Genomic DNA, 24,621 nt, shown 5'->3' with positions numbered 1-24,621 from the left:
TTATAAAATGATGAAGGGAATAGAGTGAACGTTCAAAGACTATTTCCTTGTGTGGATGGAGCTATTACAAGGGGGCATAACTATAGGGTTCGTGGTGGGAGATATAAGAAGGATATCAGTGGTAGGCTCTTTACGCAGAGAGTGGTTGGGGTGTGGAATGGACTGCCTGCAGTGATAGTGGAGTCAGACACTTTAGGAACATTTAAGCGGTTATTGGATAGGCACATGGAGCACACCAGGATGATAGGGAGTGGGATAGCTTGATCTTGGTTTCAGATAAAGCTCGGCACAACATCGTGGGCCGAAGGGTTCTGTGCTGTACTGTTCTATGTTCTAAGCGCTTTTGGAGATTTATATTTTTAAAAGGCGCCGTACAAATGCAAGCTTTTCTTACTTCAGAAGGTGAAAGGACAAAAAAGATAACTTCTGGAAAATGAAACTTGCTTTAAAGAGAAAAGATTGCTCCATATGTGCAAAAGCGATGTATCTAAATATCGATGTTCAATTTACCATATGTTGGCAATAACATCTAAGCACATTGTTTCCATTAACTGTATATTTTCAATAATGTTGGCTGTGTTTTTTTCTCCAGTACTCCAATCTGTGTAACATCTTTGGCTAAATGCATTGAATGTTGCAGGAAAAATGAAGTCCAGAGCACACCATAAAATAAATATACTTTATTCTTTTGCCAGGAAACTTGATGGAAAAGGTAACAGTATATGAACATAGAAAGCATTGTTAAACAATCTCAATGTACAAACTGAGCCAGTGGAAGTACAGAGCAGTCCTAATGCTAGAAAACAACATCCCACTAGTGTTTCAGACACTACAAGAATGATTCAATAAACTCAAATTACTGTACTCAAGAACAAATCTACCATAGAACACGCTTCTGCAGAGAAATATAATGTGTGTCAGCCACCAGATGAAATTTACTTACTGGCTCATGTACAAGCAAATAAAATAACAAAATAACACTGAGGAGTGTTGTGCCTTGGAGGCTATCATCACTGCAAACAACATGCAGCACTTTACTTTATCTCTTGATATGTTGCTGAACATGAAATAAATCTGCCCAGCTGAAATAATTAAACAAACATTTTTACTAGCTTTGCCCACTGGTACAAAACCAAGAGGCAATGGGTGAACCCTACCGCAAAAAAAATTATGTTCTGACTAACTGTATGCAGAGAGTTGCTTTTATTTTTAAAAAAATCTGTTACTTAAGTGCTTGTGAATTGTAAACATTCATACAAACAACATGGTGGTGTAGGCAAACTGCCAGTGGGAAACCATTACGACCAGCACAAAGTGCTCGTATTTAAAAAAAAATTAAATATCAAACTTTGTTTTTTTTTCATTGCAAAAGGAAGTGGAAATATGTCCTTGTTTATTTAACAAAATTGAATGCTGGTGGACTGAGGATAAAATCCCAAACCTTCAGACTCTTTTTGACTAAAAAAAATGCAAGAAAATACAACAGTAACATTGAGAATAATAATGAACGTTCCATATTGTCTAAACCAGAGAATCCTGTGACCATAACTCACCTGATTTATGTACTTAGGCTTTGTTCCATAACTTGATGCATGTATTTAGACATGATATGCAAGGCAATGAGAAAGCACCAGAAACTCCAGCATAGAAATTTAGAATACATTGAGGAGTAACGCTGCAAAATAAAGTAATAATCAGAGTTCTACATCATTTTCCACAGCTTCTTCCCAGCATGCAATAGTGGACACACAAATGGGCTTGGCCAGGCATCAGTCTTTGAACTGACTGCGTACAATCCAGGAGGGCAGAATCTGACCAGCACAGTTCATGACTCTGTATTTTCATACTCCAATGTCCATTAGGCCAAGAGCTAGAGGGGTTTAAATGTTGAATATACACTTATCAACCTGGTCCTTCAGGCCCCGATGTTTCAGAACAAAGTAAAGAGAGAAGAAACTATCACATTTGGGAATGGTTGTGGTCTCTGCAGCGCCATTTACTCTGTGTTTGGTACCTGGCTGTTTGGTCCATTGGCTGCAGAGCTGGGAGACAGACTGGGACTGGAAGATGCTTCTAGTGCTTGACTGCTGCTGGCATTACTTTCTGTGCTTGTGTTTGCTGTGGGTGCAAGGGGATCATGCCCTTCTGAGTTTTCCAGCATTTCTTGAATAAGGGGTGGCATTGATCCAGGGATCTCCAACTTAAGTGTGATGACTCGTTCTGCACCTGAATGTGGAGAGAGACATCTTCTTAGTTAATGTTCTTTGTTACTTTGTCTCAATACTGTATTTAAAAGTTTAAAGTTTATTAGTGTCATAAGTAGGCTTGCGTTAACACTGCAATGAAGTTACTGTAAAAAAACCCTAGTCGCCACACTCTGGCACTTGTTCGGGTACACAGGGAGAATTTGGCATAGCCAATGCACCTAACCAGCATGTCTTTCGGACTTTGGGAATCAAGGAAACCGGAGCACCCGGAGGAAACCCATGCAGACACAGGGAGAACGTGCAGATTCTGCCCAGACAGTGACCCAAGTCAGGAATTGAACCCGGGTTCCTGGCGCTGTGAGACAGCAGTGCTAACTACTCTGCCACCGTGGTGTATGTGCATAACTTTACTTCCAAACAATTGCAGACCACCTTTTCAAAAATCTCTATTAAATCTTAACCCTTAGTCGATCCAGTGAAAATAGTTTCAATTTCACAAGTTGGTCATTTTTGTATAATGGAGTACCCAGAGATGCACACAGTGCTCTAACTGACCAGTTAGGTTAAATATTTATCATTAAAACATGTTTGCCATGCTACAAAACAGTACCATCCTCAGATACTGCCATACAAACCTCAGGGCCCATCAAATCAGATGAGGATGAAGACATTCCAAAGAGGAAGCATCTTCAATCTTCGTCTTATATTCAAAAACTTGTCAGGAAAATGTGAAGTTCTGCTCTTGAGGTAGGAAGAATAAAGGAGCTGAATATTATTTAAATGGAGAAAGACTGCAGAAAGTTGCAGCACCAAGGGATTTGAGAACCCCCGTGCATAAATCACAAAAAACTAGCATGCAACTTCAGCAGGTAATAGGGAAGGCAAATGGAATGTTGGTCTTTATTTCAAAGGGAATGGAGTATAAAAGTAGGGAAGTCTTGTTTAAACTATACAAGGAATACAGTGAACAGTTTGATATCTCTATCTAAGGAAAGATATACTGTCATTGGAGGCAGAGAAGGTTCACTGGGTGGGATTTTATGGCCTCATTCGTCCTGTAACTGTAAAATCCAGCCCAAGGTCAATGGACCTTTCCATTGTCCACCTCCCACCCGCTCCAATTCCCACGGCGGGCGGGATGGTAACATTCCAGCTAGGTTGATCACTGGAATGGAGGGATTTTCTGATGAGGAGAGGTTGAGTATGTTGGGATTGTATTCATTGGAGTTTAGAAGAATGAGAGGCAACTTTGTTGAGACATAGGATTCTCAGGGGGTTTGGTAAGATAGCAGTTGTTTCCTCTTGTGGGAGAGTCTAGGACCAGCGAGCATAATCTCAAAGTGAGGGGCCGTTCATTTAAGACAGAAATGGGGAGTAATTTCTTCTCTCAGAGGGTAGAGAATCTGTGGAATCAGAGAGTTATAGAGGCTGGATTGTTAAGTATATTCAAGGCTGAGATAGCAGATTTTTAATCAGTAAGCGAATCAAGGGATCAAAGGTTATGGGGATAAGGCGGGAAATTATTATATCAGATCAGTCCTGATCTTATTGAATGGTGGAGTAGACTTGATGGGCCAAATGGCCTATTTCTGCTCCTACGTCTTATGGTCTTATGGCTATTGCACTGATTAATGGAGGAGCTTTTATGCCACCTGGAAGGGCTGAACAATTTTCAATAACCATACAAAGCAAACTGGGAAAGTGGCTAGTGCACCTTTACCGCATTCTTCCTGAGACCACCTCCTCCTTACATTCAGCTAACTATCTTCGTGAATCTGCATCAAACTAAGTCACATTAAAAATGCAGGGATTAACAATAATCCCTTTTGTAAGGTAGATAACATTTCAAACGTTCTACGACTTTTGGACATAAGATAAACCGATGTATGAGACAGAGACACTGGGAAGAGCTCATGACATTCTGAAAGCAGGAATCTTTAACTTTGAAATGGCCAGAATAAGCTCCAACAGGACAGAACCAAAATGGCATCATATCAGTAAACCTCTAAACTCCAGTCTTTAAAAAAGGAATTGCTGGAAAGTGCACTATTCTAAATGAGGCTGTTGGAGGTGGACTACAGATTGGAGGAAGTGTTAAGACAGTAGAGAGGAATTTGGTCTGAGTACTTTAAATGCTCATAAAATGTTACCAGCAATAACTTCTACCATATAATGTCTTAACAATGCTGGGGCATTGTTACCTCATGCCAAAAGCAGCACAGGAACTGGAATCGCTTATTTAGTCACAGTCATCTCCATTAACTCATCTTTTTAATTGTCTACCTTTTCTCTAAATCCTTAATACCCACATTTCCCAAATATTCATCTTCCTTTTGTGCATTGCAATGAATTTCATCGTCTGTGGCTTTTTGGAGGTTGCTTATTCCACACTGGCATCCAAAACTTTTTCCTGAATTCACTTTTAACTGGTTTAGTTTGAAATCTAATGATTTTGTCTCCTTGCTGTGCATTCTTTCCTGTCAATTCCCTTCAAGACTGCAAACAAACAGATCTGCTTGTAGCCACCTCCACTGTCTCATTGTACCTCAGTCTTTTGATCAGAAACATCGCCCTGGTGAATCACCACTGAATTCTCTTCAAGGGCAGGACATCTTCCTAAGATGAGGTGATCGAAACTGAATGCACATTGCAAATCCAACTGTGTTATCTCAAGTAATTACCCTCAATAAAACAAAAAGAACAATCTGATAAAAGTACCACCATAACTTTAAAGGAACGAACCAGTACAGAGGAAGATATCCACATTTAAATGATCTTGTTGTGGTACCTTTTGCACTGATGCTACGCAAATCTGTGATTTTCATTAATATCTTTGGGAACATATGGGGTTTATTGGGTCTTCTTTTCCGTATATAAATCTTTAAAGCTTCCAAAAGTGGTTCCTGCAATTTGTCCACTTTTTCTGCATCTTCCAGATCTTGGCGGTCTGCAAAGAAATGAATTTTAACAGGAGATATTAGGCATTCTGTAGACTTGAAGACCAAATCACCTCGTGATTGATTTTGCACATAACTACTCTACAACCCTTTAACACATCTTGCTTCGGATGGGGGGAGGGGTTGGATCAACTGATGACACATCAGCAGATTTCAATATGCAGCTGGGAAACAGCAACAATGGGGTTCATTTATATAAAAGACCAAATGGACTTTTTAAAGCTGCAGCTACTGTATAATTTCAATTTCAAAGCAGATCATCTCTCAGTCAATGAAGTGTAGCAAGTACTTAGAGAACTTTTTTAAAAGTTCAACCTCAGGGCTTTATTTTTCAAAGCTAAAGATCACTGGACACATAAATCTCAGTCAAAAACATGACCAGAGAGATTCCCAGCACAGTTTTCCACTGTTCTGATTGCATTATGGCATTTTCTCCATTGGGAAAAGTACCGTAATGCATGTTAGTGCTTACACAATGGTGGTCAATGGAATAATCAACTTATCGTTACAGGATGGAGCCCTATAATAAATCATTGCAGTAAAAAAACATCCAACTTACAACATAGCATCTCAACATTGAAACTGAAAGAATAATGTTTTTGTATTTTTAAATCTGTCAATTGAAAAATTCTAGGAGCAGGTGACTGCTTTCCTTTTGGTTCATTACTTGGGTCTGGGGAACCCAATGGGTTCACAAGTGCTCTGAGGTGCTGTGAACCACATTTTCTATCAAAATGGTACTCCATGAAAATAGCTGGGAGTCTAAAAATGGCCACCTCTGCAGTGGAGTAGACAAGGGTGAGATTGCTGAGTACGGGCTTGATACCCACACCCTTTTCCCAGGGCCATTAAATTCCCATCTGCCACCATTATATCCCCCATCTCAGCCTCGGTTCCGACATGGATGGGGGGCACGTAATATTTATCCTGATAGCTTTTACAACAATCCCCTGACTGATATTAGTCTTTTATTCCACTTGATGGCTTCTAAGATGGCTGATAGGTTCAGTGCTCCATCCAAAGACTCTGCCACATGCGAGACATAGTTCTCAGAAGGCTGGATAGATGAGATGTTGACAGGTTTGTTTGCCTACTCGACTTCAGCTTTGTATGTGCCCGATGGTGCCTTCCCAAATGAACCTTCTCCAGTGAAAGGGATTGAACCCTTCAGCGATGCTTTGAGGATATCCCTCAAGCATTTCCGCTGTCTTCCTGTGTGTCTCCTGTCCGGTCCAAGCTCCGAATAGAGTTGTTGGTTTGGGAGTCTTATGCCACGCACGTCAATGACATGTCCCGCCCAGCAGAGCTGGGTTTGAGTGATTAAAGGTTTAAATACTGGGCTTGTTGTCTTGGGAAAGGACACTGCTGTCAGACCATCTTTCTTGCCACCTGATTTGGAAGATTTTTTAATGGCACCGCTGATGGCTCTTCCCCAGTACTCTGAGATACCTGCTATAGGTTGTCCAAGTCTCTGAAGCAGACGGGAACACAGGGATCGCTGCTGCCCAGTAAACCATGGCCTTAGACTCAGATTTGAGATCCAGCTTCTCAAATACTCTTTCCTCAGTCAGCTGGAGACTGGCACATTGGGGGCGATGGTGAGTTGTATCGACGATGTCTGCCTTCATCAAGAGGAAGCTCCCAAGGTGGGAACGATGATCCAAATTTCCCAGGATTTCAGCATTGATCCAAATTGATGGAGGAGGTATTATCCTGTGACAGCTGGTTGGAAGAGGGCCTTAGTTTTCTGGGTGTTTATTTTCAAGATCCCTTTTCACAATGCTTCAGAGAAGGGATGGACCATGACCTGGAGCTCAGTTTCTAAGTGAGCTGGCACACACCATCACTATCTGCAAACTGGAGCTGAATGATTGTGATTGGAGGGTTATTGTTTTGCGATTGAAGATGGGGTAGGTGGGCAGATTCCTATCAGTTCCGTCAAATATCTCCACGTCTTTGGGAACAGTTGTGACAATTATTTATCCTTCAATTAACATCACAGAAACAGATGATCTGCTCCTATCACATGGCTATTTGTGGGAGTTGGTGGGCACAAACAGGCTACGCTACACCAGTGACTATACTTCCACAGTAGGTTAGCGGCTGTGTAGTGTTCTGGGACCACCCTGCAGAAATGGAGGGGAGGGCGGGGGATTTTGAGCCCGCTCTCTCCGTCTGCAGGAATGGCGGCGTGTGCTCAATTTCAGAGGGCGCGATTCACGCTGACGAGTTTGAGTTCCGATCTTCTCGGCCTCTCACTTGTGGAGTGGTGTAAAACACACTGCGGGACTGTGGAAAGCTCATTTAAATACATTGGCATGTCATTAGCGAGCACGCTCTCTCTGGGACTTCCCCCTCACCCAATATTCGGTGGGCGCCATTTACAACAGGTTCACCTCGATGTGAACCTATCATGGGGGTCCCCCAGGGTCGTAAGGAGAATATAGCCCCCTAGGAGAGGGAGACATGCCCAGACGGTGGTCTGGCAATGCCCCCCGGCACTGCCCCTTGCAAAGGTTGAACTGCCAGGTTGGTGCTTGGCACTACCAACTTGTCCAAGGAGCGAGCCCCAGTGGAAGCCTCATGGGATGGGGGGAGGGAGTTCATTTAGATGAGGTGGGGGCTGGAAGCAGAGGATGCCAGCGATGACGGTTGGGGGGGGAATGGGCGGGGGACGGTGGAGGTGGGCAGGTGCCGACGATCATAGCGGGGTGGGGCCAATGATTGTGGGGGGAGGGGTGGGGTGGGGTGTATCGGGGTGCAGACAGAAGCCCCTGAGAGCTTTGTGGTGGGCTAGGGGGAGTTTTACTCAGGTTATGATCGGGGCGCTGTTTAAGGATGGCGCCCCGATCCCTGTGCAGCCGGGTTTTGCCAATGTGTTGAGGCAATTCCCTCCCGGTGTGAAACACGCCCACTTGGGTTTTTGGCAGAGTGTTGTTACATCTGTAGAAAAACTGGAGAGAAGTATGTCGATTTTCCCGCCAGAAACAACATTCTGCCATTCTTTGTGAAAGATGTTGCCCGCAAATTCTGTTTTCAGGAATCTCCATTTCAGACTTTGGGAGTAAGCAACTCTGCCAGGAGGTGGCAGCATTAGAGCACTAATGGACTGGAGGCTCCAGGCTGAAATGTTAACTGTGTGGCACTGAGACTGACACTGCTTCCCAGGGGGAGCGAGACACTGCTTGCTGGGCCTTACCCCACCCGTGTGGTGTTACACTAGTACAGGGCAGGTACAGGTACACATCCCTGTGTGTGCTAGGAGGCTTTGAATTGATTCAATCTTGACGTCACACAGCTCAACCAGCTGATGTGACGTCAAGGATTCCAAATTTGGACTGTACAGCTCAAATCTCAACACTTGCTCATTACAAACATTCCTTAAAGGGCTAGGCACCAAAGTGGAAGTCAGGCAGCATTTGCCAACTTTTCCTATTCCAAAGTATATCTGGGAGTACTCTGGAGTGTTTCCGGAGGTTAAGCTCCTGGATCTGGTAAGGAGGGTTGCTGCATTCCCACAGGGGTAGCAGAGGATTTGTCCACATAAAGAGTGCAGCAGTGTGCTACCTCTGAGTCTGCTGCACCGCAGAGAGATTGGGGTCGAGGCTGCAGAAAGGGCAACCTCTACGAGATGCCTCCTGCCAAGCCGGAGCTGGACTCCTCAATGCTCCTTTACAATGTCAGCCAATACATCCACCACATTGATGGCCATGACAATCAGCACTCTCCTGTACGCTGTCCCAGTCATCTCCAGGGTGCTCTGCAGCCCTCCATTCAGCTGGCAAATGTGCCATCTTTTACCCCTGGCCCACTTGTACCCGTGTGACTCACCACGTGCTGATCCCAACCCAATGCTCGCCTCCAAGGCGGGTGTAGTGTCAGTTTGGGAGCTGGTGGCCATGGGTGTCAGGGCAGCGATGGGGCCTCCCCATCAATGCTGTGCTGTGGCTCTCTCTTCCCGTTCTGGGGCTGCTGTGGCCGAACATGTGGTAGTCCTGAGTGTTTGAAAGCAGGGACTCAGAAAGGGGAAGGTCTGGCTGAGGGAGGTGAGGTGGAACGGAAGAGGCCTACAGTCACTCCACCTGCAGTTTGCTCATCACGTCAGAGAGCAGCATGAGGGTGAACTGGGGGTTGCGATGGGGGATAAGACATGAATGTGCCATTGGTCCATTGGTGCGGACCTCTGTAAGCCTCAGCCTTGCCCCCCCCAATGGCTCTACACTGCTCCATTCTAAAACATCATGTCCTGCAAGAGATGGGTCACAATGTCAGTGATTGTGTTGCACTGTGTTAGGATGGTATGCCTTCACCAGTTGATAGCTGGAGGTACATGGTGGCAGTGAGAGGTGGTTATGAGCCTGGTAGAATTGATAGGTGTGTGAGAGTGAGGGGTAGTATTTGAATATCGGGCCTGACTGTTATGAGCTGGTGCTAGGTGAGTGATGGAGGTAATGGTGCATTCGGCAACAAACAAAACTGCTGGTGTGGTGCGGAGGGAATGCTATGTGAAGATGCATTCACTGACCTTGTTCACCCGTGTGAGGTTCTAAGACTTTCTCTGGCACAGCTGCCAGGTTTTGGGTCCAAAATCTGGGAATTGACCTTCCTGGCCACCTGCTCCCACTCCTTTCACCAGCACCCCCGGAAAATAATGGTGTCTCTCCTATAACCCAGTCTGCAGCATTGTAACTATCAGTCTGGAACCCTCTCTCTGCCCTGATGTTCACTTTTCTAATGGCTTAAGTTGCAGCACTTTTCTTTAGGGCAGCTTTCTGTTAAAAAGGACAGTCTCCCTTTAAAAAAGAGAAGGCTGATGGCACTACATGATTTCCAAACATTGATTCATGGATGCATTGCTGAATGAAAAGGCTGCAGGCAGTGTTTAGTTAAGGAGAGCCCTTAAGGAGCCACTTGAACAATGTTACAAGCATTCAGACGATTCAGGTACACCAAATGTTACTCATGACAGTAAGAGAATTTCCACAGAGGTTATGAGCAAAGGTTTGCAACTTTGACATTAACCTATCTTTTCTCTTTTCAATTGGGCCTGCTGTGCATTTCAAACATTACCTCCAAAGGTGTGCGGGTCAGGCGGATTGGCCATGATAAATTGACCCTTACTGTCAGGGGGATTAGCTAGGGTAAATACGTGGGGTTACGGGGATAGGGCCTGGGTGGGATTGTGGTCGGTGCAGACTCGATGGGCTAAACGGCCTCCTTCTGCTCTGTCGGGATTCTATGATTCTATGGTGATGCTGAGCACTCGGCGTTGGTCATGCCCATGAAGGAGGTGGCTGAATTTTTACTTTGTTTATAATAACACTGCCTGACACTTAAATGGGAGAAATGTTAGCTGTTGCTTGCCTGGTGTGGTCTGGCACGGGTTGTTCTCAGAGGTGTTATGAATGGAATTGGACATGGAGAATTTCTCAGTTGAAGGCCCCACTCCTGATCTCGGTCAATAGCATATTATTTACACTTTGCCAGGAATGTTAACCTCAGCCAGCCAGAAGCAAGTGACAAGTTTCTTTCCCCTCCCCTGGTGTTTCTATTACACTGGAAGTTCGTGTCATGCTGAGGAAATTCGAGATCATTGGTGTGAGCAGATTCACAACTTCATTTGCTACACTGCTAACGCCATACTTACAGCCGAGTTCAAATCCCCTTTCCCTGTAATACTCCAGTAGATTCACACTATCCATTTGCCTTATTGAAAAAATGACAATTGCTAAACCTCTCGACCCTTTTGCACATCAGTAATTGCAATGCAGGCGCAGCATTTATCGAGTATGAAACAGTTTGAGAAGGTGCAACATCTTCTGAAGAAGTCAACAGACCTACCCCCACAGATCAGACAGATAGCACTAAGAAGGCCCGTCTCGGTGTCATCCATTTCAAGTGGCAGGAGTTGGTTGGCAAAGGTAAAGACGAGGTCAGTGAGAGGGCCAAAACCCGCATTGTGCATCTGAATCCTGTTCAAGGTAAGGCCATCGGAGAAGGTCATTGTGTCTTGCTCAGGTGTGTATCGGGTGCAGATTCGCAGAATCTGTTGGTGCAAAATTTAAAAATGGATTATTTTTCTTAACACATATTCATAATACTTCTTAAAACAACATACTGTTAGAGAAAAGATAAAAACTAAATGAGAAGTTTTGTATGCAAGCTTTGTTTTTTAAAAAAATGAATCTCACTTAAATTGATAGATAGAAAATAGTTATGTAACTTGGACAGGAAAAAGAACAGGTGATAACTTATTTATGTCTAGTTACATAACAATTGTAACTGCACTTTAAATATAATTCATTGTAGAAAGAATACTGGGATATATCCGCAGGGTAAGTAAGGACTTGTGTAAGACCTGTTAGGGTAGATGTCCATCTATGGGTGTCCACTGGGCCATTGTTGGAGGAATGGTTGGCATGACATTGAATGCTGATACCTTGCCAGTAACCAGTATATTTGGGCTAGAGTACTCAAGAATAGTAGATGCCACCTGCACAGTAGATCTGCTTCATTTTCTGACAACAGGCATCCAGGGAGTGAAACAATTGTCTGCCCTCAATCCCAAAGAGAAAGCCCCTTGTCCCAGATGGTACTGGCACGTGGATCTCATTGTAACATTCTTCAGCTCTTGTACCTGGCTGCCTCACAATCAGAAGACTATGAGAGAGACTGACCAGTTTTCCACCAACTTTCTTGGGCTTCAAATCATAATGGTGCATGGATTGTTACAAAATAAAGCGACTATTCCTAAGTATGTTTCTGTAACAATGGGAAACGACACAATAATGGAGTGAGACCCATTCTTGTAATAAAAGGTCGCAGATCAGTGCCTGTATGGCAATAATAGTGCTGTTAATATTTACCGTAACTTTAGGGAAATATGTCACATACTAGTAGTGCAGTACTTCCTCATGTTGCCAGATGGGGTAATGGAAAGTAGTTGACTTGTTACACAAGCTATTTGGCTCTGTTTGATGCATCAGTGCACTGCTGGTTCTGAGATTTGGCAGACATCCTCTCTGGTTGCTTGAAAAGGATCAGTTGGGTAAACACTGGTTGCCTTGAATGCTACTGGGAAAGCCGACCCTGTCTAAAAGATGTTTGGAAGGCCCAGTTCCAGAAACCTTCTAATTCTGTCACTGACTCTTTCAGTCATCATCCAAGGCTGATCCTTCTGAAATCACAGTAAGTGTACCTTGGCCTGCCAGCGATTAGGTAAAGACAAGTAGGGTATGGACATCTAAAATAAAAATGCACCTCCCTCACATAGCTCTTCTGATACTCATACAGAACCAGTAAATGCAATGGAAAAGTTAGCAGAACACACGGGGAAAACTACTGTTATTCAGAACAACCAATCCACAAAGGTAATATATTGCTGTGAAACATTTTGAGTTGTTAACTGGTTGACAGGTAAGAGATTGCAATTACAGATTGCCCCAGGATTGCAAATGAACATGAAGTTAGGAAGTACAGTATACTGTAGATGGGAGCAAAAGTTATAATGGCATGCATATATATATGGGTTAAACGTGTGCATGCGATTGTGGAAGATGCAGCACAATGTGGGGAAATGCAGATGTCCATTTTTAATCCATGAAAGACAGATCATAGAATCCCTTAAGTGCAGGAGGCCATTTGGCCCATCGAGCCTGCACCAACAACAATCCCACTCAGGCTCTATCTCCGTAACCCCATATATTCATCCTGCTAATCCCCCTGACACTAATTTAGCATGGCCAATCCACCTAACACGCACATCGTTGGATCAAAGTATTTTCCAACAGGTGAGAGATTGGGAAGTCGAGAGGAGCAAAGGGATTTTGGTGTCCATGCACATGAGTCACTAAAAGATAATGACTGCATAGGTACAACAAATAATCAACATGGCGAATGGGATGTTGACCTTGACGTCAAGGGGGTTGGAATACAACTGTGAGGAAGTGGTGCTTCAGCTGTACAAAACCTCAGGTAGACCCCATATGAAGCACTGGATTCATTTTGCTTGCTGCACTTCCGGAAGGACACATTGGCCTTGGAGAGGCAGATTCGCCAGCATGAAACAGGGTTATATTACAAGGCCCATTGAATGAACGTGGTGGAGTCGAGTTTCTACTGTGAATGCAGTGACTGTTTCCACTGCAAAGTATCCCAATCGGAAAACGGATCTTTTTCACCCGCCATTCTCCACTCAAACTCTTTGGCGTAGCACCAGATGCAAAATATGCCACAAACTAGCTGCAATCTGGCTGCATTTTAAAATCTCTTTTTTTAAAAACGCATTAAAATATTCAACCATGGTAACATGGTGCAGTTTGATGAATACTGCCTTACTGCAAAAATAACCATTTGAAATTCGTATCAACTACCAGCTGTGAGTCAGCTGATTTTAAATCACCAAAGATGAGTTAGAAAGTACACAACACTATTTTCTGGTTAGATTGGGGTACGGTAGCCAATTCCCTAGTAAACTGAAAAGGAATTAAAACCTTTCCAGATGTGTCTTCCGGTGTCCTTGTGCCCAGAAATTCCATCTTAATTTCTGGAGTCTCCCCAAAGGCCTGCAAACAAGCCCAATTAATGGGAACTCTAATGATGATTAATTCATTCTGAAGTTGTGTCCAGTTTTACAGGAAGAGCCAATTTTTGGCACAATATTTATAAAGCGACCGCACTGCTGAGTAGCACTGAAGAGAATTTGATCCGATAATTCCATGACCTTTTGTGGTGGCTACACCATTATCCGGTGAATTGTGTCAAAGACACCAGCAAAACTGAGTGAAAACTGCAGGCCTGTGTGCATTCGCTTCAGTTTAATAGATTGTGAAGCGGCGGGGCAGGGTGATCTAGATGTAAAGACATTTCCATTTGCAGGTGAGGCAAGGGTCATAAATCTAAAATGGTCAGGAATATAAGTATTTTACCCAAGAACGATTTTGCCAGAGGCGGTTAGAATGTGAACTTATTACCACAGGGCTGAGGTGAATAGCATGGATATGTTCAAGAAAAAGTTAGATAAACACATGAAGGAGAAGGTAATAGAAGGATATGTTGATGGGATTGAATGAAGGGGAGTGGGAGAAGGCGGAAAGGGAACAAAAAACACCACGTGGACCACTTGAGCCAAATGGACTACTTTGGTGCTGTAAACGCCTGGTAATAACGTGTAAGTGAATTATTTCATTGATAAAGGAGTTTGTTAGGATAGATGGAGAGGAACGATGTCTCGTGGTGGGAAAATCAAGAAACTTGAATCAATAGAGTGAGAGGAATTTTACAGCCCCGTAACAGAGGAGGCGGGGCCCTAAAACGCAGAGAGGCATCCAAAACTTGATTGATTCAGCGGGAGTGGAAAATCCCACCAATGGGAGAGGCTGTAAAACCACCCAGTGGTTATTTTGAGAGTGGCTGTTTGAACTGAAATAGTTCTCACAGGAACCAGTGCTGCCTAGTGAGCAACAGAGGGTGGAGAAATTGAAGTTGTTATGCAGATAGGAATAAGGAATGTGTTAACTATTAAGAGAGATGCTCAAACTAAATCAGAAGCTGTTCTTTCAGTGGGCAGATGGCCCATTGTGGACTTGCTCATTTCAATACCTTTCCGCGATTTATTCTCCTGTTTGCCCCAATTCTGGAAGATGGCTAAAAAAACCGACATCTTCACCATTTCACCAAGACTTCTGCTGATCTTCTGACAAAGTTACGGCAGATTAGGAAAGTCACTATGGAAATTCAGCCCTGAGGGTTACATATATGTTGTACTTTTAAGATACACTGATTATGTACTTGATATTTATGTTCGGTATTTCAAAATTAAACGTCATCCTGGGGCAGGATTCTCCAATCATATTCACCCTGCCCCCGCTGTCAGTGGGAACAGGGAATTTGGCACTCAGCCAAAACTTCAGCGGCACCAGAGAGTCCCAGCCGCGAGCGAGGGCGGAGGTTTTCGGTGCTGATCCGTGGACCAACCATTCCAACCATTGTTGGAAAGCCAATTTAATTTCATAATGTTATCCTACACTCAATAAGTTTAAAGGAGAAAACATATTTATGCAGTACTGATTCTAATGGCATTACACAAAGTGACGATTCCACAGGGACAGACAGCACCTGTGTGGCCCTAGTTTCTCAATGGTATCTTTGAGGAAATCCTTGTGGGCTGTGTAGGTAACCGCTAACAGTGTAGTTTGTCCCCCAAGGGAATGGACATAAACCAACCCTACATAAACAAATTTCTCCCCTTAAAGTTGTTAGCTTAGGGCTAATGGAACTCTGTGAAGATTGAGTGTAGAAGAGGCACAAGTTCTGGATTGTGGGGGACCAGGTCCACTTACAGAAATCCTCATTAGACCAGTAGGAGAAGAAACAACACTAAAAGGCCTATCACACAGCTCAACTATATAACACTAAATCATGGGGATTATAGTTACTGATTTCTTCCCCTGTTAAACACCGAATTAATGTGAAGCTATAAATATCAATAATTTATCAGTGCCGCATAAATGTAGGCTGTCCATAGTTCCCAATATATTACAAGTGCTGACATAACCTCATAACCTTTACACCAAGGTAACAGTGGGACTACTCTCTCTCATTGTGAAAATCAATCAATGCACAGCAAAGATTAAGGATGGGCGAATTAAACTCCTTCGTTGAAGCCTGAGCCACATTTCCCCAATAAATTTAAAACTCCGACATCAAGCAGGTAACTTCTGCCACTTTTACACAGGTTCACTGAGTGCTTGAGGGCAGTACTTAGAGCTCTCACTCTTCGTATCAGAGTGTCACTGGATTACAGAGTAACTTCACTGATTCCATTGTTGCAACTTTTAGATCTGCACTCGATATGCGAATGGGACGAGAATCAGGAGTTTACTTTTACTGCCCAAGATATAGTCATATGATAGCGTGACCTGGGAGTCATAAGAATGAAAGCCATTATTGTGTGTACTGAATACTCACATGTGCCCTCACATACATTTCTCCTATCTTCTGGGTGGCAGATTGATAAACACTGCAGTGAGATAAGATCAACTGTAAACTATGCTGCTTAATTTTGCATGTGATACAATAATGAATAAAATTCATTTTTCAGAGAAATTTAGTATAACCCCCACTGTTTCATGCAGTATAAAAAATAACAAAGTAGAGTTGTTAATGTTGTAAATTCAACTTACAGACTATCCATCCCTGAAACTAGTTAGATCTAACATTAGAATGAATGGGTTTGCTGCCTCCCGAACTCCCATTCCAAATTTGCTACAAGCTGCCTGTGCCCAAGATAGATAGAAAGCCAAAGCTGTGATCTCTGATTCTCCCCGGCTCTCTCTGTTTGGATTGTCAAACTTGCTATCACTCTGCTGTGCGAAAAGTCTCTAAAAACTCCATCTCTCTGTGTTCAAGTAAATGGATCTATGCCAACAATATCAGGCTGATTTTAACTGGGTTTTATGGTGTCCCAGTGGTGGGCTTGAAGACAGGGTTGGGGAGGTAGGGGGGTCAGGCAGGTAAAATCCAGCAGGAGGCCTTCCTGCCACCTATCCACCTGCCCCTGACCTGCCTGAAATTTTACAGGAGGGGGCATCAGAAAGCCCATCCACTCTTGGGACGATTGAGGCCCTGAAGTGACCAATTAATGGCTACCTAAGAGCCTCATCCTGACACTGCCTGTGTTTTACCCACTGGGGGAGTCCCACTTCAGGTGGGAAGCAAGGCAGTTTTAGCTGGTGTTGGGCAAGGGGGAGGGAGTGTATGGCAAATGGGAGGGATCCATCCCGAAAGTCATCACCCCACTCCTTAACCCTCCCCCGGCCTCTTGAACTCAGCCTTGCACCCTCTCTCCGACATCCCACCTGGACTTCTCAGCGTACTGGAATTGCCGGGAATCTCAGACGTTGCCAGCACTCCCACTTTACTCTGAGGGAGACTACAGTTAAAGATTGGCCAGCTACTCCCTAAGGCAGGACATCCTCACTGGGTAGAGGCAAAAGTCTTGCCTCAAAGTCATGAATGATGCTGCCACTCTTCTTAGCTGGATGGGGGTGGGGAACCAGGGTGCTCTGTAAAAGCCAGCCCAGGGCCTCACCACCTTTCTCCCCATCCACCATCTGTTATTATGTGGCCGAGGCCCAGACTGAATCAGACAGGGCCTCGTGACTTCATGCAAATTGATGGGGATCGAACCCGGAGTGTCTGCTGTACTTTCAGTTCATTTGATGGAAGAGTCAAAGAACCTCATTCAGGTTGATGCTAAATTTACTTTTGCATGGCCAGGAGCAGAGAGTATTTCTGTCAATGAATATCTTCTCTCATCGAGCTGCAGACAGCAAACAGGATGCAAACACATACAGTACAAAGCGGTTGTTATTAAAAATTATTTTCATTCATAAAAATCCATCCTATTGTGTGATATGAGAATGATTTGCTTTTAAGGAACTCAATCCCGCTGCTTGCACTATATCTTGCTAATTGTTCCTTTAACCGGTGTAATTAACAAGCATTCAAAATAATCATGAACTGTCTTATTTTTACAAAAAATAGCACTTTAAATGGACTCTTGCTGAGCCCATATCCCTCGTAATTGTATACAAAAGTCATGAGAAAACATTATTCATTTTAATACAAAGGCAGTCTATTCCCTTGTCTGCTGACTTCCAATGACTTGAAACATGTGACTTGAACTGAAATGTTTTTTTACAGAAATGTTTTATTTCCAGGCAGCCTGTAGCACGATGATTGTCAACGAGTTTTCGAGGACCTTCAGCGATCAGGAACAGTTTAAATGATTGTTCCCTCCCTTGTGGGTATTAGAGCAGTACTGAAATAAATTGCAAGAAAGGGCAATGTAACTAATTGCAAGCAATGAACTCACAGCCACAATTAATTGTAGTTTAGCCACGGCAAAAGCAGAAATGGAGGTGCCTGATGACTATTACACTGGCATTCACAATGGCAGGGCTGATTGCAGCACTGTTAACCAGGGTGAGATAACCAAACTAGGAAAGGGAACAAGGTACAAAGCGAGAGGCCAGTGGCAAGCTCTCAAAAAGGGAGCTAAATTTTTGTTGGGGATTAGAAAAGGATGAAGAAATGAGGAAGGCGGGTTGTGAGTTTTTGGAAAAAGATAGGTTAGACTAGAACATTGATACAAAGTTATCTGACTTCAAGAGGTCATAGACAGGCCAGTAGACACGTGACAAATGGAATTTAATGCAGAGAAGTGTGAGGTCATACAGTTAGGTAGGAAGAACTAGGAGAGGTAACATGAAATGCAGGATATTATTCTAACAGGGGTGCGGGAACGGAAACACCTCGGAGTATATGTGCACAAATCCCTGAAGGTGGGAGGGCAGGTTAAGAAATCATTGAATAGGTCATCTGGGATCTGGGGATTAACATATAGAGGCACAGGGCTGGCTTTTCATGGAGTCAGGGAGACTCGGCAGAGGAGAGGAAAATGGCAGCTGGAACCTAAATCTGGGATTGCCAAAGCCATTCCCAGCCCCCTACCAACTTTCACTAATACAGGTTGAGTGCATGGGATGGTGCAGGGCATAAGCCCACACTCTACACTCGTGACCAGGCTGATCTCATTGCAGGGACAGGCATCTCCTAGTTCCCTGCAATTTTCATGGAGTCTGGCCAGCTTTCAATGGCCCCTCAGAGATGTCGTAATCATTATCTGGATAAGGAAACCTTTTAAAAGTTCAAAATGTTTTATCAATGCCTCCCGTGCACCTCCACCCATCCCCATGACCATTCATATCCTCCATGCCAACCTATGCTCCACCAACCACCTCCCCATGGTCCCGCATTCCCTCCATGCCAACCTATGGCACTTCCATGCCCATTCATCTTCTAAACATTCTGTACAGAACCATCTGACCCTGTAGTAACAGTAGGATGAGTGGGAAAGCTTTGAAAATCAGTCATTTATCATAACTTTCTACTTTTTTGAAAAAAAACTCCTTTTACTACAGTTACATAGAAGTGTCAATCATCCAGACCCATTAAAGTATCAAAAGCTGAATTTGCAAGCATTTGAAAACCCTTGTGTAAATAAACATCATGCAATTGACAGAACGGATCACAAAAAACAAGTTACAATCAAACAATGTTTCTCCTTGGGTGCAGCTGTTTCAACCGACTAATGGATGCCCAGACTCTCAGCCAAGCTTCACGATGTATCCTGTCAATAGTGCAGTGTTAATTATGATGGGCTATGCAATGAGTCTTGATTTGAAAACTGTGGGAGAATAAAGAGGACCACCATTTCGGGTGGCACATTTGGAATTCAAGTACCAAGGGAGTAGCACAGTCCATATGATTAAAATAGAGATGTGGATGGGGTTTTAATAATCAGTAAAATTGGAGATTTGAGGTGAACCATTAGACAATAAGCAAAGAATCACCAGACTCCAGCTGGTTCGTACCATAAATCCCCTTTGCCCAAGCGATCAACGCCAAAAATCTACTTTTTTAAAGACTATTGAGGGTCCAGAGGAACCAAAGCTGATTTTTATTGAAAGTGCGTTGGGCTGGATTTGATTCATAGTTAGGCAGATGAAAGAATTTTCATTGTCCTCACTTTGAACATCAAATTCTGATGCAGGACAACACTAGTGCGTTGCAGTATAAATTTACCTGAACTGACAGAACTCAGAGCAGTGAGTATTAAATTACCCAACCCAAAAAAATACTAAATCTTCTCCAAACAAATGCTAACATTGCACTCTTTCTCAAGTAGTATGATCATATCTGACCAAAGAATACTCAGTGTTCTCCCTGGGTTGACATTTCAGGAATGATTTTACAAATGGATGCTTCCAGCATGGAGTTTTAACTACCATGACCAGATACTGCAAAGCAGTGAGCATCCTTCCTACAATTTTCTGACCCTTAGAGTTAATTGACTGAGTGGCTCTGCCAATTTCTCAGTTGGCAGTCCATGTTGGCGAGGTTCCAAGCCAGAAAGCACACATTGAGAAGACCATCTCACTTGCCAGCCTTGATTTTGCCACTTTGACATTAATGATATTTCAAGAAAGCACACCTGAAAATACCTGTAAATGTTATCCAAGGATTGACCAATATCCAAATTCTATCATCGCAGCTAAAGACCTTTGAGATGAAATCTCAGATCTGATGTTATTTTGCAAACAAACCTCTGATAGGCACTGAAGCACACAGCAAACATGAGGCTTTCCCATCTTATGCATCGGGCTCCACACGCTTCTATAACCTTATAAAAGAAACTTCTACATCTGAATGCTATATACATAAGCACGCCACTTCCTACGCCTCACTGGATTCATTTAGATTGACTGTACTATTTTTAACAGAGCATTTCAACTCAAATGCCAGCCACATTACCCAGAACTCAAAGGACTTTGAATGCTACATGTTAGTGCTTTGATACAGATTCCTTGTTACAAGATTAATTACTTCAGTTAAAAAAATGGACTTTTAAGAAAAAAGCCCGACATTGATAAATAGTCTGCTCAGTTGGAAGCACTCTCAGCTCTGAGTTGGTTCAAGCCCCTCGAGATACTTGAGTATATAATGCAGCTGAGACTCCAGTGCAGTACTATGGGCCTACTGCATTGTTGCTGATGCTATCTTTTGGATGCCCTCTCAGTCAACCTGATCAGTTGGGCATGTTACAATCTGGAATGTAAAAGGTCCCATGGCCCTAACAGAGTAACAGTTCTCCTGGTGTTGTGACCAATGTTTCTCCCTCCACCAATTCCTAAAACAGGTCATTTGTTTCATTGTTGTTTGTGGGACATTGGTGTTTCTTATATTTAAAATTAAATACAATTTGAAAACTTAACTGTCTGTAACGTGCTTGGAGGTATCCTGAGATCATGAAAGGTGCGCTATTAATAAAAGTTATTACTTTCACCAGTGAGAAGAAAATGCACGCAGACACGGGGAGAATTTACAAACCCTGCACAATCACCCAAGGTTGGAATTGAACCCAGGTCCCTGGTGCTGTGAGGCAGCAGTGCTAACCACTGTGCCACCCGTCCTCATTGTGTGAGAACATGCCTGACCTGTATCGTAACACAATCTACCAGCCTTGGCTCCACATCCATTTGCATCCTTCTTCAGTGAAAATCTCAATCTCAGATTTAAAACTATCGATTAAATTGTCATCTACTTCTTTTTGCAACCCTTTCACTAAACCGTGCATGAAAAGTGTTTACTAACGTCTGTTTTGAATATCCTGGCTCTAATTTTAAGAATAGGATCTTCTAAACTAACTAGGTGAACAGTGGAAGACTTCATGCATCATTAAACGTAAATACGTCTGTCCGTGGGGATTCAGAATAAACATCCATCGCATTCAGGATACTTCTATACTTAACATTCTCAAACAAAGCAGGATGTACTTTAAAAATTACAGTGCAATATTTGCTCAACAGCTCTATTATACAAATATATATTGCTGGTCTTGTAGATTCAAAATCCATTCCATATTTGCGAAGGGTGATTGACTTCCTTCTCATTTCTGGTCTAAATGTTGGCTAGGTTTATTAGCCAGTAAACACAGGCATACAGAATAAATAGTCCATTAATTCTGCACTAAGTGACTGTGCCTGACCTGTGTTTGTGCAACACATGATGTGCTGGCTGGTGACTGAATGGATAATATTAAAATCTTTGGCCTGAATCTTTGCAGAATTGTAATGACTCCAGAGCTATTTCAAAATGGTGGGTGGGAGCCTCAATTCCAGGATTGCTGTCCACATTCCCGGCATCCTAATTCTCACTGGCACAGGGTAAGGATGCTGGGAACAAGCCAATCTGGTCAGCTCCGTTACGTGTGCAGGCATCTCCCAGCTGCTACAATTTTTGTGGCGTTGGACCAGATCCTTCATGACGTGTGGTTCAAGTTGTGAACCATAGTCTGATTTGGGAACATTTTGAAAGGTAAGGTCAAATCCCCCCCTCAATCTTCATGGAGTCAGGCCAGGTTTATAAGAGTCATGATTCACAGCCCCTCAGAGGAGTAATAAACCGAGGTATGCATGAGGGGACCTTTTAAAGGTTAAGTTGGAAGTCTTGTCCCCTATATACTTGCTCTGCTCTTCCACTCAACCCCCTCATGCCTGCTATGCTAAGCCTCATCACATAGGTTTGGCTGAGAACACAAACATCTATAATACCTGTTGAAACTGCTATGCCCCCGAGAAAGCATTGTCTGATTGGCAACTCAGGCTCTCTGGTCTCTGCTGTCAATTTCACAATGTTTGTGCAGATGTGGTTTCAAGGGTTTGTAGTTTTTGTTATTGATAGTTTAAAAGGTCCGGATGATTGATATTTTTATTAGCTTGTGATAAAATCACTTATTTTTCAACATAGGAGATAGTTATCAATGAATTACTTTTTAAAGCCTTCTTTTACACATCCTATTGCCACTACAGGGTTAATTGGTTCTAGACAGTGTACTGTGGATCAACGGGCATGGAAATGCTGTAGTTTAGCATGGGGGGGCATAAGGGGTCATTGGGGTGGGTGGAAAGGCAGGGCTTAGAATGGGGGTATGAGGGGTTGTAGGGCTGGGTGGAAGGGCAGAGCTTGTTACAGGAGACATATGGGGCCATAGGCAGTGGTATGAAGTGGCATGGGTGGATATAGGGAGCATTTGGAGGGTGAGGGAGGTGTGAGAGGTGAGGAGCGAAGAGCCTTTATGTTTGTATTTTAACTGGGACAAAGTCGCAAGCACCAAGGCCAACCTTTTAAACAATCCACCCTCTGCACTAACAGCCCCCGTGGCTGCCTCCAAACTTTTTCCTGGATCAGCTATCCTGATCCCAGTCTGCACACAAGCCCCCAATTTTGCAGGCACTTTCTCCCAAGGAGGGCGAGACAAACTGGGAATTCTCACAACTCCCGGTAGCCACCTAAAGAATGAAAATCTAGGGCTCCGGTTTCCTCCCACACTCCAAAGATGTGCAGGTGCAGTGGATTGATTATGCTAGTTTGCCGCTTGGTGTCCCAAAATGTGTAGATTAGGGGGATGAGCGAGGTAAATATTTGGGTTACGGGGAACAGGTCTGGATGGGATTGCCCCTTTGTGTTAGGGCGATTACATGGGGTTGCGGGGATAGGGCCTGGGTGGGATTGTTGTTGGTGCAGGCTCGATGGGCTCAATGGCCTCCTTTTGCATTGTGGGGATTCTATGAGGACTGTGACATGCAGCTGCAAGAACCGTGCATACGTCCAATGCTGAGAATTATAACCGGTTACTTAAGCAAAGTCTTTTCTGTTTATTGGGTCTGAATTTCTGTGGAGCTTTTCCCAGTTTCTTGCTTTAACTTTGGCTGAACAATCCTTGAGGAAAGGCAGGTGCAAGTGTTCACTTCTGTAACTTTATACACTTAGGCAAAATTGTGCCATATGACAATTCTATTACAGTCACTCAATGTGGGAGTAAAAATTGGTATTAATGATAGGGTCGAACTCTGCAGCAATTGTATCTAAAATAATCATTGAAGTGTGAGTGAATCCGTGTCAGAATCATTTTCTATCTTTCTCTTCCTTTGAAGTCAAGGGATTATTTTGGGAAAAGACTGGTCTGTACAAAAACACTTTTGTGACATTCTTCATTTTTTTCCTGAGTTTGCGCTACAAAGTGATCCCCAATTCAATTTGCAGTTCTCCAAGGTAAAGTCCAGCACAGATTCCACCTGTAATCAAACTATTGCTGCAGTATTGTCATTCCACACAATGCAGTTTCACAATTGAAGTTTCCAGCCGGGAGGGACTTTAGTTAGCTCCAATGGAATGTTTGTCTATATGTCAAGGGAGCCAGATTACTAAAGGTGGAAGTTACATTTCAATTAGACTGCACTTGGAGTGCAGCATTCCATTCTGGGCACCCATGAAGGATATACTGGCCTTAAAGTTTGTGCATGTCAGAAAATAGCAGAGCTAATATGGTTAAGTTGTGAGGACAGGTTATGTAGACGAGGCTTGTATTCTCTTGGGTACAGAAGATTAAGGAGTAATTTAATTGAGGTGTTTAAGATGACTAAAGAATTTATTAGGGTAGATAGGCAGACATTGTTTCTTCTAGTGATGGAGTCCAGAACAAGGGGGCCCAACCTTAAAATTACAGTAAGCCGTTCAGGTTTTCATATAAAGTGTAGTATCAATTTCTCAAAAATTAGCAACCTTAGAGAATCCTTACAGTGCAGAAGGAGGCCATTCGGCCCATCGAGTCTGCACCCACTCTCTGTCAGAGTACCTAACAAGGGCCCTTTTCCCTACCCTCTCCCGTAACCTCCACACATTTACTATGGCTAATTAATCCATTTAACCTAGACATCCTGGGACACTAAGGGGCAATTCAGCATAGCCAATCAACCTAACCTGCGTATCTTTGGACTGTGGGAGGAAACCCACGCAGACACGGGGGGAACATGCAAACTCCACACAGTCAC

At 43.4% G+C, this 24,621-nt stretch overlaps 1 protein-coding gene across 3 annotated transcripts in view; it reads right to left on the bottom strand.

The window, feature by feature from the left end:
• Nucleotides 1-666: 666 nt before the first annotated feature.
• LOC144510085 (retinoic acid receptor beta-like) overlaps nt 667-24,621 on the bottom strand; it is a 254,687-nt gene continuing 230,732 nt past the window's right edge. For all 3 annotated transcript variants that reach the window (XM_078239333.1, XM_078239342.1, XM_078239353.1), the window contains 3 exons: nt 11,006-11,210; nt 4,996-5,154; nt 667-2,226 (listed from right to left, as the gene is read on the bottom strand). In XM_078239333.1, coding sequence (XP_078095459.1) covers nt 1,997-2,226; nt 4,996-5,154; nt 11,006-11,210 — 594 coding nt within the window. In that variant the 3' untranslated portion in view covers nt 667-1,996. The remainder of the gene's footprint in view (nt 2,227-4,995; nt 5,155-11,005; nt 11,211-24,621) is intronic.

Source organism: Mustelus asterias, chromosome 2, assembly GCF_964213995.1.
Source record: "Mustelus asterias chromosome 2, sMusAst1.hap1.1, whole genome shotgun sequence".
Classification (NCBI taxonomy): Eukaryota; Metazoa; Chordata; class Chondrichthyes; order Carcharhiniformes; family Triakidae; genus Mustelus; species Mustelus asterias.
Note: the sequence above shows the minus strand (reverse complement) of the source record. Positions and strands in the feature narration are given on the sequence as shown.